Source organism: Schistocerca piceifrons, chromosome 6 (genome assembly GCF_021461385.2).
Source record: "Schistocerca piceifrons isolate TAMUIC-IGC-003096 chromosome 6, iqSchPice1.1, whole genome shotgun sequence".
Lineage (NCBI taxonomy): Eukaryota > Metazoa > Arthropoda > Insecta > Orthoptera > Acrididae > Schistocerca > Schistocerca piceifrons.
The window spans coordinates 256,526,721-256,544,278 of record NC_060143.1 but is presented as its reverse complement, the minus strand read 5'-3'; the positions used below and the strand labels follow the sequence as shown (position 1 = coordinate 256,544,278).

Sequence of the window (17,558 nt, the reverse complement as noted above, 5' to 3'; positions counted from 1 at the left end):
TTCTGAAATTCGAAAAGTCTGGTTCTTTTTGTGTGCAACCTGGTAGTGGAGGAAATGAATTGGTTTGATGTCAGTGGAAGCAGTGGCCATAGCAATGCAGGAGGAGATGAGTGGTGGTGTGCAACCATGTAGTGCACGGGGAATTGCCCAGACATTGGACATACCTGTGAGCATGGTGCATAAAATCCTATGAAACATCCTTCTTTGCTATCCATTCAAAATTACCCATGTGCACAAGTTGCTTCCTGTTGAACTGCCAGCAAGCTTATTCCTCAACCTTAATTACTCATAAGCAACAAAACTTACACAGCATAGAGACATAATTACAGCAACAAATTCAAACAGCAAAACTGCCCTTTCTGATTACAATTAGTGTAAATATAAATGTTCAAACAAAAATGATAACAATTTGTCATTAAAATAGGCCTTAGCTCGAGATGGATAGATTCTGCACTTCAGGATTTCTGACTGAGATGGCCACCACGCAGGATTTCTGACCGAGATGGTCACCACGGTAAAAGTCAACAGCCGTACAACAGTGGATACACCAGTTCCTCTCAGAATGCAGCATTGAGTGTGACCAGTATTTGGATGGGTGACCATACATGTACACCATGCATTGCTGACAGTTCTCTCTTTGCCTTTAAGCCATGGGAGACAGGAGGGTGTAACATAAAGTCCCTGATCACCAGTGGACGTCAAGCTTGCAGACTGTTTGATGCTATTCGAGAGGACCAGGCTATGTGCCAGCACTGTGTTTCACCGTCTCCCTTCTCCCATTATCATCCAATACCTACATGACACCATACCACACACACATTACAGTTACACTTAAACAACACATATTGCTCACAGTTCCTGAAGGAAAGGTGCCTGTGGGTGCAAAGGATAGAAAACACATTTCTAATTCAGGAGGTGGAATGTGCCTCTTGGAGTCTTCCAGCCAGTCATACCAAACAACTTTACTTTTACCAGCATAACAAATTTCACGTCCTCCACATGTCTCCTAAACTGGAGCAGCAACTTGCCCACAACTCTGTCAGTAGGTGTACTAGCTACACCAGAGTTGGGAATCCAAAATGTATCCCCTGGAGATTAGCCATTTCCCAACATTGTACCTTCTCTGCTTAAGAGCACAAGAGGATCTCAAACTGTCCATGGCTCCTCCTAGATTTGCATCACACTGATCTGGTGCAGGAAGAAATCATTAGTATTCCACAAGTTGGCCTTCGGACAATTAGGCTTAAAAGTAAACATAAGAGCAACAGGAGTTTACATTTGGACCTCATGGACAAGGGTAATAAAGGCAATGGAAAGCCACTGCTAAGACTAATCCCAGAGAGAATAATCATGATGGTGGCAACCTATAAATGCCGGGTATGATTAACACACTCAATGAAGGATGGATTGGGAAAATATGGTGTAGTGTTTACATGTGCTTTACCCATCCCAAATTGGAAACTGAGCAACATGTTGGATTTAAATGACATAGCAATGTCAGAAACCAGATATTGTGGAGGACCAGAAGTACTAAATATGGACTGCAAGCAATGAATAGTACCACTCACCATGGCCTGCGGTATCTGGGCTAATCAACAGAAGTGCATCAACACAAACCTGTGTAAATTGGTTACCATGTTTTGAAAGCAAGAAGGGCCCACAAAATCAATATAACTCTTCTCCCTTGTGAAATCCACTACATTAGATGCCAGTAAACCATGATAAGTATTCATCACCGGCCTACTTATCCCATGAAGCGTACATGCTTAGACCAACATTCTGATGTCTTTGACCCTCCCCTTCCAGAGAAAATATTCTCCTGAGCTTCATCCTACCCTTAAACACTCCCAGATTACTGCCAACAGGGCACTCATGATAACATTTAAATGGGAGCCAAATTTAGGAATCAAATTGTGGGGCATCATAATTTCACAGTCTCGGTCTCCATGACTAATCCAACACAAGACATTATTCTCCAATTGATACCAGACCATATAATCACCCACCTAACTTAATCAGATTAAGCTTAGAATATGCATATTTACATATCATAAAACACTTAAATAAGAGGGGCAAGTCTGCCAATATAAGGTGGATTCAGTCAAGCAGGAGTTCTGAACAATTTTCACTAACATGGGGTTGTTCCTCTCCACAAAGGTGCAGCTCAAGGTATCCACCACAATATTCTCTAATTGCATGACATGCTGAACCTTAAATTGGAAAGTCAAAATACTGTTGGCTCTTGTAGCAATATGCTCAGCATGCCTTGGTCTCCCAAGTACCCAACTAATGGTCTGATTGTCAGTTTCAGGATGGAAAGGACAGTCTTCTATAAACATCCAGAACTTTTACCCACTGAAGATAACCACTAACACCTCTTACTCATGAACAGAATACTTGCTCTTCAAGTCAGATAAGTTTTGTGATGCATAAACCACAAGACACCTAACTATGTGCTATTCCTGCAACAATAGCCCAGCAACACCAGACATAGATGTTTCAGTCTCCAGTACATTCTCTTTGGAGAAACCTGGAATTGCCAGGACTGTTACACTGGGCAAGGCATTTTTAAACCCTGAAATGCTGAAGGATTCACTTCATTGGAATTTTTTCCCTTGTTCCTTATTTCATTCATGGGGCTTGCCAGCTGGTCAAAATTTGCTATAAAATTGGTAAAAAAAATATTATTCCAATACATCAGGCTATATCCTTAGTATTTCTGGGTAAATCAGAAGCATAAATATCCTGAGTACATTCTTGGTCAATGCTAACGCCATCAGGTGACACAATTTGCCCTAAAAATGATTCAGTCCAAGGTCAGTATGCTGAATAAAACCAGCCTTGAAGATACCTGGTAATCCATGTGTCACCCTAAACCTAAACTTCCAAGTGAAATCGTCGATCCACAATATAAAATATGATTAATGTAATAACTGTATCTGGGGTCATTGGCAATTTTACTCATCCTGAGAACAGGACCAAATGTAGGGAATTTAAAATAACACGACTGACAAAGTAGATGTGGGGAACCTCCTCATTCCTTACCTTATCAGGTCACCTGATTTTCAACATTCTTCTGTAGGACTACGTCACAAATGTTTCACTTCTCTTTGGTTCCAGGTTTCCCACTGTCCACGATTCACTACCATACAATGCTGTGCTCCAAACGTAAATTCTCAGAAATTTCTTCATTGAATTCAGGCCAATGTTTGTTACTAGTAGACTTCTCTTGGCCAGGCCCTTTTTCACCTCTGCTAGTCTGCTTTTCATGGCCTCCTTGCTCCATCCATCATGGGTTATTTTCAACCTAGGTAGCAGAATTCCTTAATTTTTATTTTTTTATTTTGTGATCCCCATTTGAGGACCATTTTTGCAGAACTTGCTTTATTAAAAAAATAAAATTTTGCAGTAGACACATTTATTTAATTAACAAGCAAGTTTAGAGAGAATTTTTTTACAATTAACAAATATTCTGAATGTGTTTTAAGATGGTCTTTGCATATACATAAAATTTTTGATAATTTATCAACTGCTGGGAGTAGAAAAAACAGTTTTCTTTTTCAAAACTCACTTTGTGCTCAAACTAGATAGTATGACACTTGAATATTAAATGTCTATTTTTTACATTAAAGTTTTGAAATAACTTTTTTTTTCTCTTCTACACAGCTTCAGAGGACTCTTCATCCTCATAAATTCTCTGTGAGCTGCTGTGATTTTCATATTCCTCACCACTTGCAGAGAGTATGCTGATTTAGAAGCTTGTTGCATCCTTAGTAATGATATGGAAATGCATTAGCTTCATTACATCCTTCTTCTTTTCTGCACTCTTATGGTTTATCTTGGGAATAATTGCAGCACATTTCATGGTTTTGAACAAAGGAACATCCTTCTTCAAAACATCACCACACACCTCCGATCCAAGGAAATACTTTGTTTTCATAGCACATCAAATCTGATCATAATCTCCTCCTCACAGCAGCACCATTCAAAACTTTACTAGAATATTCCTATATTCACAAGGTGATATGATTTCTTTCTTCTGATGCTCCTTCTCAACTCTACTGCACATATGATCCAGTGGCATTAAACTGTATGATCCAGTGGAATGAAACTGTATCCATGAGTAGGAAAATATTGGGTTAGTTCTGAGAACACTGCAGTCCATTCCATAAAATGTACCGGCATACAGAGCATTACAGAACTCTAGTTCTGACTATTGCTCGAATCTGATAAAAGCTCAAGTTTCAAACCTTTCTTACTGATATCTGTCCTCCTGTCTTCCAAATAATGTAGGAAAAAATATTGTAGTGCAGATGCAATTTCATTTGCACCTCTCCTAGCTTCTCTTTCACACTAAGTACGTCAAAAAACTTCACCAACACCTTGCTTTGGTTCATGTATCAGGTTATAGAACCATACCTGTCATGTGTCCCCCAGGGGTTCATTATGTTGTATGTCAAAGACAGTTCATATAGTATCTTCAGAATATTTGTTCATGATGCTGTGGAACTATTTTGTGCAGGCTTTACACAAGCACAGGTTAGTTTTACACACTTCCTGGCATTCTTCAGTTTCTGAAACCTTTATTTTAAGTTGGAGCTTCTTACATATTGAACAGGTCTCACTGTCAAGTTTATCACACCCGAGATTAGAATTCTTGTAAAACACTGTCTTAAATTTTGACACGCAGCAGCTTTTATTGCCTGCTTGTCTTTGTTCTTTGCAAAACTTTTCCCACATTTTATTTACTTTTAATGTTGGGGGCAAATGTAACCTACTCATTTTCTCTCTGTTGTAATGACATTGAGTCATAACTATGTCATCGTGAGTTCCTCTTCAGCCACCTCTTCGTTCCTGTAGTGCAGTCCCATGTTCTCAATAGTGCTGAACAATCCAGGCTAAGTGACCCCACGATACACTTGCTATTTTGTAAAATGTAGCAGCACAAACTGGTACTTTGAATCCATCTCAAAGTTTTATCTTATGCTTGATACACACTCATTTAGAAGCCTTAACTTCAGTGGGATCTCCAACGTATCTGGCTGGTGCTAAGGTATCCATGTACAACAGCAGGAGCATCTTACTCGCTCTTATCTCTTGACTAACATAATAAATTACTGAAATATGGTAAATCAGCATAAGAGAATTTGACTGTACAGCAGTCTTTCCCTCCATGACTGCTTGACTCTCTCCTTTCGGAATGCTGGCAGTCAATACCAGACACAGCATTTTGCTTTGAATATTGAGATGATTTTGTTTTGGAGATATTTGACTACTGCTTTTCTCATCTTTTACAGTCACCACTTGTTTCACTCACAGGAATATTATATTCACCATCACCTTCCATAGTCACTATTTAACGCAAGTCTAGTCTTCTACACTTAATTTCCACAAAATGGTGGAAACTGGTAACCAACTCACATAACAGCTATCATCAACAAACATAGTTTAATACTGTCCATCAAACTAAATAGACATCCTTCGCAGTGGCTAATGGTAGCTCCCATCAGTTACCACACCAAATGTCAGCTTAGATGGCACCAAGAAAAACATTTATACCAGGAATGCCATAACACAGAAAAATCCTTGCTCTGACATCTATCACATCACACATTGAACAAATTATGAGAAAACCCAACAATACCTCTAACACCTTTGGCAAATTAAGTAGCGTAACGTGAGTTTTTAAAAGACCCCTACATTCACGTGACATGGATTTTGCAAAAGCAGGCTGTGTGCTCTGTTGTATAAGTGTGGAATAAAGCAGATTTTGATGAAGCTGAGTGCTTAGGCTTGTAGAAGAAGCTGAATTGTATGTGTTAAGAAAAAAAGTTTTTTTTAATGGGGGGGGGGGGGGGGGGCATTCAAATATACTGCTCTCAATTCTGCAACTTCTCATTATTTTTATCTTTCTTTGATTCACTCTCAATTCATATTTTGTACTCATTAGACTATTCATTCCATCCAACAGATCCTGTAATTCTTCTTCAGTGTGACTGAGAATAGCAGTGTCATCAGCAAATCTTACCATTGATATCCTTTCAACCTGAATTTTAATTCATTTCTTTTATTTTCATCATTGCTTCTTTGCTGTACAGATTGAACAGTAGGTGTGAAAGACTACAGCTTTGTCTTACACTCTTTTTCATCCAAGTACTTCATTCTTGGTCTTCCAGTTTTATTGTTTCCTCTTGATTCTTGTACTTATTGTATATTAACATCTTTCCATATAGCTTATACCTACTTTTATCAGAATTTTGAACATCTTGCACCATTTTACATTTTTGAGCGCTTTTTCCAGGTCAACAGATCCTATGAATGTGCCTTGATTTTTCTTCAGTTTTGCTTCCATTATCAACCACAATGTCAAAACTGCCTCTCTTGTATGTATACCTTTCAATAAAGTCAAACTGATAGTCACCTAACCAAAGGACAGTTTTGTTTTGCATTTTTTCAGCAACTTGGATGAGTTGTTAAACTGACTGTGCAATAATGTTCAAAGTTGTTGGCTCTTGCTGTCTTTGGGATTGTGTGAACGATGTTTTCAGAGAGTCTTATGGTCTATCGCCAGACGTGTACACTCTGCACACCAACATGAATAGTCATTTTGTTGCCACTTTTGCCAAATATTTTAGAAATTCTGGTGGAATATTATCAATCCCTCCTGCCTTATTTGGTATTAAGTCATCCAAAGTTTTTTTTAAATTTTGATTCTAATACTGGGTCACCTATTTCTTCCCTGCCAACTCCTGAATCTTCTTTTATCATATCATCTAACAAGTCCTCCCCCTCATAGACACCTTCAATGTACTCTTTCCACCTATCTGCTCTCTTCTCTACATGTAACAGTGGAATTCCCATTGCACTCTTAGTGTTATTGTCCTTGCTTTTCTGTATGCCAAGTCAGTCCTTCCAACAATCAAGTTTCTGTAGTTCCATCTTATGTAAATGCAATGGGACTGCAGCTAGTGAAAGGCTTGAAGACAGTAAATACCAACAGCTGTACTTTTATTATACATATGTTTTTGGTTAGGGTCTGCCTTTAGCAAAAAACAGTTTTGTTTTTTAACCCAAACATATTTCACTGCAGTTGCAGAATCTTCAGTGGGCTTTTTCATCTTTTTACCACTTGGTGTGGTTTCTTGTAGAGCTTGCTCAGAAATGCCTGGCAGGGCGTCAAAATAATCATCTTGGGGTTCAAGCTCTTTTTCCCATGTTTGCTTTAATAATACATATGTTTTTGGATAGGGTCCACCTTTAGCAAAACACAATTTTGTTTTTTTAACCCAAACATGTTTCACTGCAGTTGTAGCATCTTCAGTGGGCTTTTATTTTTAAAACTAATCCCTGTGATGCCATGAAAATCCTTCAGATGGTTGCTATTATGGAGCAATTTAGATGCAGTGTGCTTAAGTTGCAAATACGAAGGGTGATCTATTTCAAGGAAAGAAACTACAAGGACTGTTTCTTATAACATGGCTTCAGTATGGGATATGATTGTTCTCACCTCTTTCACTGAAAGATCAGAAGAAACTACCAGCTGATTCAGCACCTCCCGCAGTGGATTGGTGTAATCTGTGGCACTGCCAGTGAGCTGCTGCATGTGTACTGCAAGTTCATAGACCTACTGCTTCTGTCAGGGACCATCCATGCATCCATTCTAGAAAAGAGCACATCTTACAGTAGTAAATCAAATGACAAACAATTAATGACTAACTCTTGAATTAAGTCTAAGCTGCAGTTGAATATTACCAAACATTTGGCCAAAACTGATACAACTGCACTCTACTGCCAACATGCAACTGGCCTATAGAGTGATTAAATACTTATCAGAATTTAACAGGCTAACTAGTTAGGGTGGGGTATGGAAAGCTGGGTCCAGTTTGGTGAACCATTAGACAAATAGAAAATAAAAACTGCAAACAATTTCAAATTTATTTCATAAAAACTAATAAATTAGACTTTAACTATCTTGGAATAGCTGCTTGTCAATAAGACCAAGGGAGACATCTGCTGCCAAGTTTTTGTTGCTTCTGTCAGAAAGGGAGTGCTCCTTTTCAAGCACAGCACCACTTTCCACTCCTCAAAGGACAGGCAACACTCTCTGCTCAACTCACAAATGCTGTGTAACTGGAGGAGCAGCACAGCAGGCAATTTAACATCAAGGACTGTGACTCATAATGAGCAAGTGAATAACAGCACAAATGTGTCAAAATCAGTTTACAGATTATAGAGCAATAATGTGAGTGGTGAATATAAATATATAAGATGAAGAGAAAATGGCAGAGAATTATAAGAAAAATACCAAAAGTTTACAATAAACAGAGACAATCTGTTGGATATGTGGGAGGGGAGGCTAAGAATATTTTATTTTTTTAAAATAGATTGACTACTTATGATAAAATGGCCCATGTAATATAGCAGACACTCAGATCTCTTGAGTCATGCAGTAGACCATGTTCAACAACTTTGTAATGTACATCCCCAAAGTAGGTAATTTACCTTTGTCCATTCATGTCAGCGTTGTCACAGTTACACCTATTGAAATGCTGTGATCTGTGCTGAAATGCTGTGCTGGAAAATGATGAGAACTTCCCAATGTGGCCCTGCCTTTAATGTTGAGTTTTTGCCTGTAATGAGCCTGGAGTATATATTGTTATGGATGAGTAAAAGAGGCTGGATTATGTAGTCATAGAACACATTTTACAGTGTTACTGACTGTTTCCCCCCCCCCCCCCCCCCCCCCCATGAACCATGGACCTTGCCGTTGGTGGGGAGGCTTGCGTGCCTCAGCGATACAGATAGCCGTACCGTAGGTGCAACCACAACGGAGGGGTATCTGTTGAGAGGCCAGACAAACGTGTGGTTCCTGAAGAGGGGCAGCAGCCTTTTCAGTAGTTGCAAGGGCAACAGTCTGGATGATTGACTGATCTGGCCTTGTAACAATAACCAAAACGGCCTTGCTGTGCTGGTACTGCGAACGGCTGAAAGCAAGGGGAAACTACAGCCGTAATTTTTCCCGAGGGCAAGCAGCTTTACTGTTTGATTAAATGATGATGGCGTCCTCTTGGGTAAAATATTCCGGAGGTAAAATAGTCCCCCATTCGGATCTCCGGGCGGGGACTACTCAAGAGGATGTCGTTATCAGGAGAAAGAAAACTGGCATTCTACGGATCGGAGCGTGGAATGTCAGATCCCTTAATCGGGCAGGTAGGTTAGAAAATTTAAAAAGGGAAATGGATAGGTTGAAGTTAGATATAGTGGGAATTAGTGAAGTTCGTTGGCAGGAGGAACAAGACTTCTGGTCAGGTGACTACAGGGTTATAAACACAAAATCAAATAGGGGTAATGCAGGAGTAGGTTTAATAATGAATAGGAAAATAGGAATGCGGGTAAGCTACTACAAACAGCATAGTGAACGCATTATTGTGGCCAAGATAGATACGAAGCCCACACCTACTACAGTAGTACAAGTTTATATGCCAACTAGCTCTGCAGATGACGAAGAAATTGAAGAAATGTATGATGAAATAAAAGATATTATTCAGATTGTGAAGGGAGACGAAAATTTAATAGTCATGGGTGACTGGAATTCGAGTGTAGGAAAAGGGAGAGAAGGAAACATAGTAGGTGAATATGGATTGGGGGACAGAAATGAAAGAGGAAGCCGCCTGGTAGAATTTTGCACAGAGCACAACATAATCATAACTAACACTTGGTTTAAGAATCATGAAAGAAGGTTGTATACATGGAAGAACCCTGGAGATACTAAAAGGTATCAGATAGATTATATAATGGTAAGACAGAGATTTAGGAACCAGGTTTTAAATTGTAAGACATTTCCAGGGGCAGATGTGGACTCTGACCACAATCTATTGGTTATGACCTGTAGATTAAAACTGAAGAAACTGCAAAAAGGTGGGAATTTAAGGAGATGGGACCTGGATAACCTAAAAGAACCAGAGGTTGTACAGAGATTCAGGGAGAGCATAAGGGAGCAATTGACAGGAATGGGGGAAATAACTACAGTAGAAGAAGAATGGGTAGCTTTGAGGGATGAAGTAGTGAAGGCAGCAGAGGATCAAGTAGGTAAAAAGACGAGGGCTAGTAGAAATCCTTGGGTAACAGAAGAAATATTGAATTTAATTGATGAAAGGAGAAAATATAAAAATGCAGTAAGTGAAACAGGCAAAAAGGAATACAAACGTCTCAAAAATGAGATCGACAGGAAGTGCAAAATGGCTAAGCAGGGATGGCTAGAGGACAAATGTAAGGATGTAGAGGCCTATCTCACTAGGGGTAAGATAGATACCGCCTACAGGAAAATTAAAGAGACCTTTGGAGATAAGAGAACGACTTGTATGAATATCAAGAGTTCAGATGGAAACCCAGTTCTAAGCAAAGAAGGGAAAGCAGAAAGGTGGAAGGAGTATATAGAGGGTCTATACAAGGGCAATGTACTTGAGGACAATATTATGGAAATGGAAGAGGATGTAGATGAAGATGAAATGGGAGGTATGATACTGCGTGAAGAGTTTGACAGAGCACTGAAAGACCTGAGTCGAAACAAGGCCCCCGGAGTAGACAATATTCCATTGGAACTACTGACGGCCGTGGGAGAGCCAGTCCTGACAAAACTCTACCATCTGGTGAGCAAGATGTATGAAACAGGCGAAATACCCTCAGACTTCAAGAAGAATATAATAATTTCAATCCCAAAGAAAGCAGGTGTTGACAGATGTGAAAATTACCGAACTATCAGCTTAATAAGTCACAGCTGCAAAATACTAACACGAATTCTTTACAGACGAATGGAAAAACTAGTAGAAGCCAACCTCGGGGAAGATCAGTTTGGATTCCGTAGAAACACTGGAACACGTGAAGCAATACTGACCTTACGACTTATCTTGGAAGAAAGATTAAGGAAAGGCAAACCTACGTTTCTAGCGTTTGTAGACTTAGAGAAAGCTTTTGACAATGTTGACTGGAATACTCTCTTTCAAATTCTAAAGATGGCAGGGGTAAAATACAGGGAGCGAAAGGCTATTTACAATTTGTACAGAAACCAGATGTCAGTTATAAGGGTCGAGGGACATGAAAGGGAAGCAGTGGTTGGGAAGGGAGTAAGACAGGGTTGTAGTCTCTCCCCGATGTTGTTCAATCTGTATATTGAGCAAGCAGTAAAGGAAACAAAAGAAAAATTCGGAGTAGGTATTAAAATTCATGGAGAAGAAATAAAAACTTTGAGGTTCGCCGATGACATTGTAATTCTGTCAGAGACAGCAAAGGACTTGGAAGAGCAGTTGAATGGAATGGACAGTGTCTTGAAAGGAGGATATAAGATGAACATCAACAAAAGCAAAACAAGGATAATGGAATGTAGTCTAATTAAGTCGGGTGATGCTGAGGGAATTAGATTAGGAAATGAGGCACTTAAAGTAGTAAAGGAGTTTTGCTATTTGGGGAGCAAAATAACTGATGATGGTCGAAGTAGAGAGGATATAAAATGTAGGCTGGCAATGGCAAGGAAAGCGTTTCTGAAGAAGAGAAATTTGTTAACATCCAGTATTGGTTTAAGTGTCAGGAAGTCATTTCTGAAAGTATTCGTATGGAGTGTAGCCATGTATGGAAGTGAAACATGGACGATAAATAGTTTGGACAAGAAGAGAATAGAAGCTTTCGAAATGTGGTGCTACAGAAGAATGCTGAAGATTAGATGGGTAGATCACATAACTAATGAGGAAGTATTGAATAGGATTGGGGAGAAGAGAAGTTTGTGGCACAACTTGACCAGAAGAAGGGATCGGTTGGTAGGACATGTTCTGAAGCATCAAGGGATCACCAATTTAGTATTGGAGGGCAGCGTGGAGGGTAAAAATCGTAGAGGGAGACCCAGAGATGAATACACTAAGCAGATTCAGAAGGATGTAGGTTGCAGTAGGTACTGGGAGATGAAAAAACTTGCACAGGATAGAGTAGCATGGAGAGCTGCATCAAACCAGTCTCAGGACTGAAGACCACAACAACAACAACAACTGTTTTCCCACTTCACTCCCGTCTGTATGTTGCCTACCTCACTTATATTATACTTACAGTCTCTTTGTCTGTTCTGTCTGCCCCTCCTAGTCCACTCTTCCATGTCATTGTGCACCAAAGACAACTCCCCCTGCTTGCACCAAAGTGATCGCACCGATGCCACATTCCAATACTGTGCACTTGCTGTTTTTCCTTCCCAGCCATCAGCAACGCTTTTCCCTCCAACCCTCCCTTCCCATTCTCCACTTTTCTTCCCCCACACACTTCACTGTGTATGACCTCTCACTCCAATCAAGCTGCAGTACCAGCACAATATAGCTGGATGGTAAAACATAGCCATTCTTCTCGTTACATGCTTGTACATCATTAGCGTGAAGGCTCATTCAAAAGCTTAGCAACATTTTTGTCTTGTTTATGTGCCTATCAATCACTCAGCACCTCAATTATATGGTGAGTTAAACATACAGCTTCCTCTACTTATATTATGCCAACAACTTTCCATTCCCATATTTACATGTAACCATAAACACATCAGAGTGACAGTTTTGGGAAACAGGATGACTCTGTCAGCTTTTGCATGGGCCACATGGAAGAGGCATTTTCCGAAAGCTGTGCCCAATACCTTGATACAGATCTATTGATATCTTTGTCGTCTGGACTCATGATGAAGAATGACTCTTCTACTTTCTTCTACAGCTTAACTCTTTTTCCAGACTGAAATTCACATAATCCCCAAAATCCCAACTCATCTTCATGCATGCTGATTTCCAAAACTCCAAGACTTGCATGCAAAATTAAGCCCAGCTCATGGTAAACATATCTTTCCCAAGATCAATAACAATTCCAAGTCATTTCTCTCTGTTTTCTACATCATTGATCTTGTCCACAAACAATATCATTGACAGTCTTCTCCACTGGCTCCAAACAAACCACTGTTCAGAAGCATCCACTCATCACTCATTAACATCCATGCCTTGAATGATTCAGTGCAACACACTACTATCCCAAGACAAGTCTCGTCTGATAGGAATTGTTGATAGGATCAAAGGTGAAACAATTGCTTGGGGAGAGATCAGAACTGTAGATGCTCAAGTGTCTCATACTTTAGATGGCATAACTTCTGTGTTACAACATTTGCAATATGGGAACATGTGTTATCATGAAGCAGCAGCATCCTTTGTTGCAGTTCTTCTGAATGTTTTGCCTTAATTGCAATACCATAATATCTACACCATTACACGGTACCATTCACCAGTGATGGAGACACCAGGTTCCTTGTAATCAATAATCAAGGGGCCCAGTAATCAAGAAACAGAGTGAGTATTACCTTTCCAGCAGAGTGCTCACTCTTGAAATTTGTTGGGTGTAGGGGATGATGGATGACAGCTATGCTGTTGACTCCAGTTCCCAGCAGTGTTACTAGCTTTCATTACCTGCAGCAATGTGTTCAAGGAATATGTTGCCTTCAACATTGAAATGCATCAGGTGCTTCAGACAAATAGCCATCCGGTTTGCAGTTTGATTGGAGTTCAGTATTCAGGTATTCACTGGCCGCAGACCATATGGTACCCTGATTCCAGCCGGATAATGTATTGCATGCTACTGAAGCTGATGTCGAGATCATTTACTATGACAGGAATGGTTTTGCACCAGTCCACCCTAATTGCATCACCAACTGTCTACTTGTTTTTATCCATAATGGTGAGGCAAGCCTCCCAAATCGATCGCCATCTTTTATCAGGTCAAACCAGCAAGGAACTGTCATGACTTCCTTGCATGCCAAGTCATTCTTTAGTGGATTCAGAACCGAGGAACAGATGCTGTTCATGAACAGAGGATTCAGACATTAATTTATTCTAGATGTAATATCAAACAGTAAAAATAATTCATAACTTTGTTGCTGTATTTGCACTGGCAGTTGCTAACAGTAGATGTGAATGTAGGAGTGTATACCGATACAAAAGATTTATAAATCTGTCACTCTTCAATATAATGTCTGTTCAGAAGATGTTGAGCCCTGGCCACTCTGAAAGTCTGTAAATGTTATTCAACTGGCAAACACTCAAAAATGGGGTCAGTGCATGAATGTTTGAACTTAAGTACATCCCCACTGGAACTCTGGAGAGGGGATGTTTGCATCTTATTGGCAGTGGTGTAATCATTCATGGCAGCACCCTCATGCTGCAGTGGCAGCTGTAGCAAATGCAGCAGCGTAATTGGTAGCTTGTGTGTTTGAAAATGTGGGTGACCAGATAGCAGCCAATACTGCAGGAACTTGGTGCACCAGTCCACAGTGGTCATTTTCAACAGACATTCTGCCCCTTACACATTCTTCATTCTCCAGTGGATGTCTGCTGGTGTTTATCCTCCAGCAGCCAAGAAAAGAATAATAGCACATTGGTCCTGTTTGGATGAATTTGGTAATAATGTCACCATAGTTCACATTTTTGCATTTACCGCACACATGTCGGAAAGACACAAATAGCACACTAATCCCTTGCCTACATGTTAGTGCATGTATACTGACATCAGAGTTATGCTGTGTTGCATATATGATGCAGCAGTGCCCTCAAACAGAAAGTTTTTGATCACCCCTTCTAAGTCCTGGTTGGTGCATGTTTCTCCTGAGCATTTAACATTCATACCGTTCATAATTGATCTCTCTTGGAACGAAGCCAAGATTATTACATAAAAATAAAATACAAAAACCCAGAAGGAAATAACATGATAGAAATGAACTGTTTCTCTTAACTTTCTCTGTTTTATGTCAGTCAGGTGTGTTACAGTCCAGTCAATACAGCGTCATTTGTTGTTGTTGTCACAAAGTCATTAAAAAGTGCACATTGAGCATGTGTGAGTAGAGACTACTGTGATGCATAAAAATAGCTTCAGTGCATTTAAGTATTAACCTTGCATTCTATTCTTGTTTATATAATTTCACAGATTGAAACTGTAAACCATTTTAGTTAGAGTATAATGGAACATTGATGCATCAGACAACAAAGAATACTAAAAGTTAGTGGTTGCTTGCTTTTTTTTCTTTTATGTTAATAGGTACATACTTCAGAAGCTGAAATTGGCAGAGTTTTCGTTGATGATGCGGATGACTGGGACTTTCCTGATAAAAGGTTCTTTTGGCATGGACATCAGCCTGATAAATTTATACTTGATGAGAAATCAGGAATGATAAAAATCAAGAAAGGTATAGAAGCAGGAAGGTGAGGATGTACTTTTCACTATTCTTGAATATTTTAACTATAGAAATTAATCACAAGGAAAAGTGTTTGTCAGAGAGATCTTTTGTAGCCATTGCCTTGACTGAATTTTTTTTACTTCCTAGCTCAAAAGGCAACAGCCTTCAGCCTCATATCTCAGTAATAATACTAGTTAATGCTTATGCCCAGAAAAAAGACAGTGTCAGATAAAATTAATACCAAACAAGCAATTTTGTCACTGTCTAGTATCAGACATAATACTCCATAAAGGAAGGAAAAGAAAGGAAACCCCATGATCGGGCCCTGAGGACTATGCACTAGTTGACCGATCACTGTGTCATTCTCAGTCATTCATCATTGCATGTGTATGGAGGAGTTTGGGATCAGCACACCACACTCTCAGCCATTGTCAACTTTCTGACCTCCGAGTCACTACCTCTCAATCTGTTAGCTCCTCAACTGGCATTACGAGGTTGAGTGCACGCTAGTCCAGTCCTCCCACCAAGGAAAAATCCCTGGCAGTACTGGAAATCAACCTCAGGTTCCCTGCATGAGTGTCTGTCATGTTGACTGCTTGGCTACTGAGGCAAATATTTTAGGAAATGTTTTGTTGTTCTGTTTAATCTTAAACTGTTCCATGAGTTGTTAATCTGCCCACGTAAGCAGCAACATAAAGCAGCCACACTCCTGCAAGTGACAACATGTAAAAGGACATTAAGCTTTTATAAACTGATCTGTGCAGAATGATTCTGATAAGAAAACAATAGGAAGAAGTGAGGTGAATCAAAAACACAAGACAGGATGGATTCTGATATATGGAGACAGTTATAGTTGCAGAATAGCACAAAACATTTCAAGTATCTGAGACATCTTTACAGCTGTTGCTCACATTCAACCTGCAGTGCCTCTTTCTGCTGTGGTGAAGTCATATGCATGATAGTGAATCTTTCTCATCAAATGATTGTGTCACAATCCTGGAAGGTACAAATGATGTAGCAAAAAAATCAAGCAAATGACGCAATCAGACACATGAAAGTGACACTCGGTAAATTAAATAGGATTTTTTGTAACATTTTACCTTGTTTCTATTGGAAAGTCAGTGTTTATAACAAATGTTAATTTTTTATAATAAAACAGTCTCAACATGATAAAGATGTTTATTTATTTACTGGTGAGTAGTCTCCATCACTGTTCTGGTCATCAGACTGCTTACTACATGGGAGTCTGCTGAAGCTGGTGAAGAGTAGGCACCACTCTAGAACACATACAACCAGTGGTTATAAGCCTTTTAGAGTGGTGTCTGCTCTTCATCAGCTTCAGCAGACTTCCATGGAGTTAACAGTCTGGTGATGACCAAAACAGTGGTCAAAACCAGTCAACTGTAAATAAATAAACATCTTCATCATGTTGGGACAGTTTTATTACAAAAAAATATAAAAGTTAATTAACACTAAAGTAAAAAGGTAACAAAAAGGATTGAGAATGCAAAATTGAAAATTACAGACCAATCTTGACACTACCTGTCTTCTCCAAAAGAGTTGAAAAAGGCATATATAACAAAATTATAAATTTTCTCAGTAAGCACAACCTAAGGTTTGAAAATCAAAATGACTTCTTAGAATGTAAATTAACTGACATGGTATCTGCTCAGATAATCAACAAGGCAGTAAGTGGCATCAACATCAAACAACATGTCGCAGGTATATACCTTGACCTAGAGAAATCTTTGTCTGTGTGAACGCAACTATCTTCTAAGATAAGCTATGTAACATTGGCATCAGAGGCACTGCTCATGACATAATAAAGTCCTGCATTAGTAACCAAAAATGGTTTTCACTGCTTAAAACTGAAAGTGGTGTTCACAAATCCAAAATCAGTAATCCAAAATATGGAGTGCCCCAGGGCTGTGCACTGGGTTCTCTTCTGTTTGTTATTTATGTAAATGACATAGAATATTGCACTCAGAGTTACAAAATAGTTCTGAATGGGGATGATATGCCTGTCTTGAGTGAAAAGGAAACATTTAATCAACTAAAGATCCATTGTGATAATGTGACAAATGAAATTGTTCAAGACTTTAATGAAAGCCACTTAAATATTAGCACCAGAGTAGTTTTAATGATGAAATTCAACTATACATAGGCATTGGAGTGTTTTTAATGATGAAATTAAACTATACGTAGGCATTGGAATTGTAAAAAAAAAAGAGTTTAGCATAAAATTCCTCTGTTTAACAATTCAAAACAATCTGAAATGGGACACACAGGTTGACACTCTAGCATGCACATTGTCTAAGAATATATTTGC

At 39.2% G+C, this 17,558-nt stretch overlaps 1 protein-coding gene across 1 annotated transcript in view; it reads left to right on the top strand.

Annotated features, from left to right (window-relative positions):
- LOC124803260 (putative neural-cadherin 2) overlaps nt 1-17,558 on the top strand; it is a 169,723-nt gene that overhangs the window by 120,446 nt on the left and 31,719 nt on the right. The window contains exon 12 of the mRNA XM_047264444.1: nt 15,091-15,254. Coding sequence (XP_047120400.1) covers nt 15,091-15,254 — 164 coding nt within the window. The remainder of the gene's footprint in view (nt 1-15,090; nt 15,255-17,558) is intronic.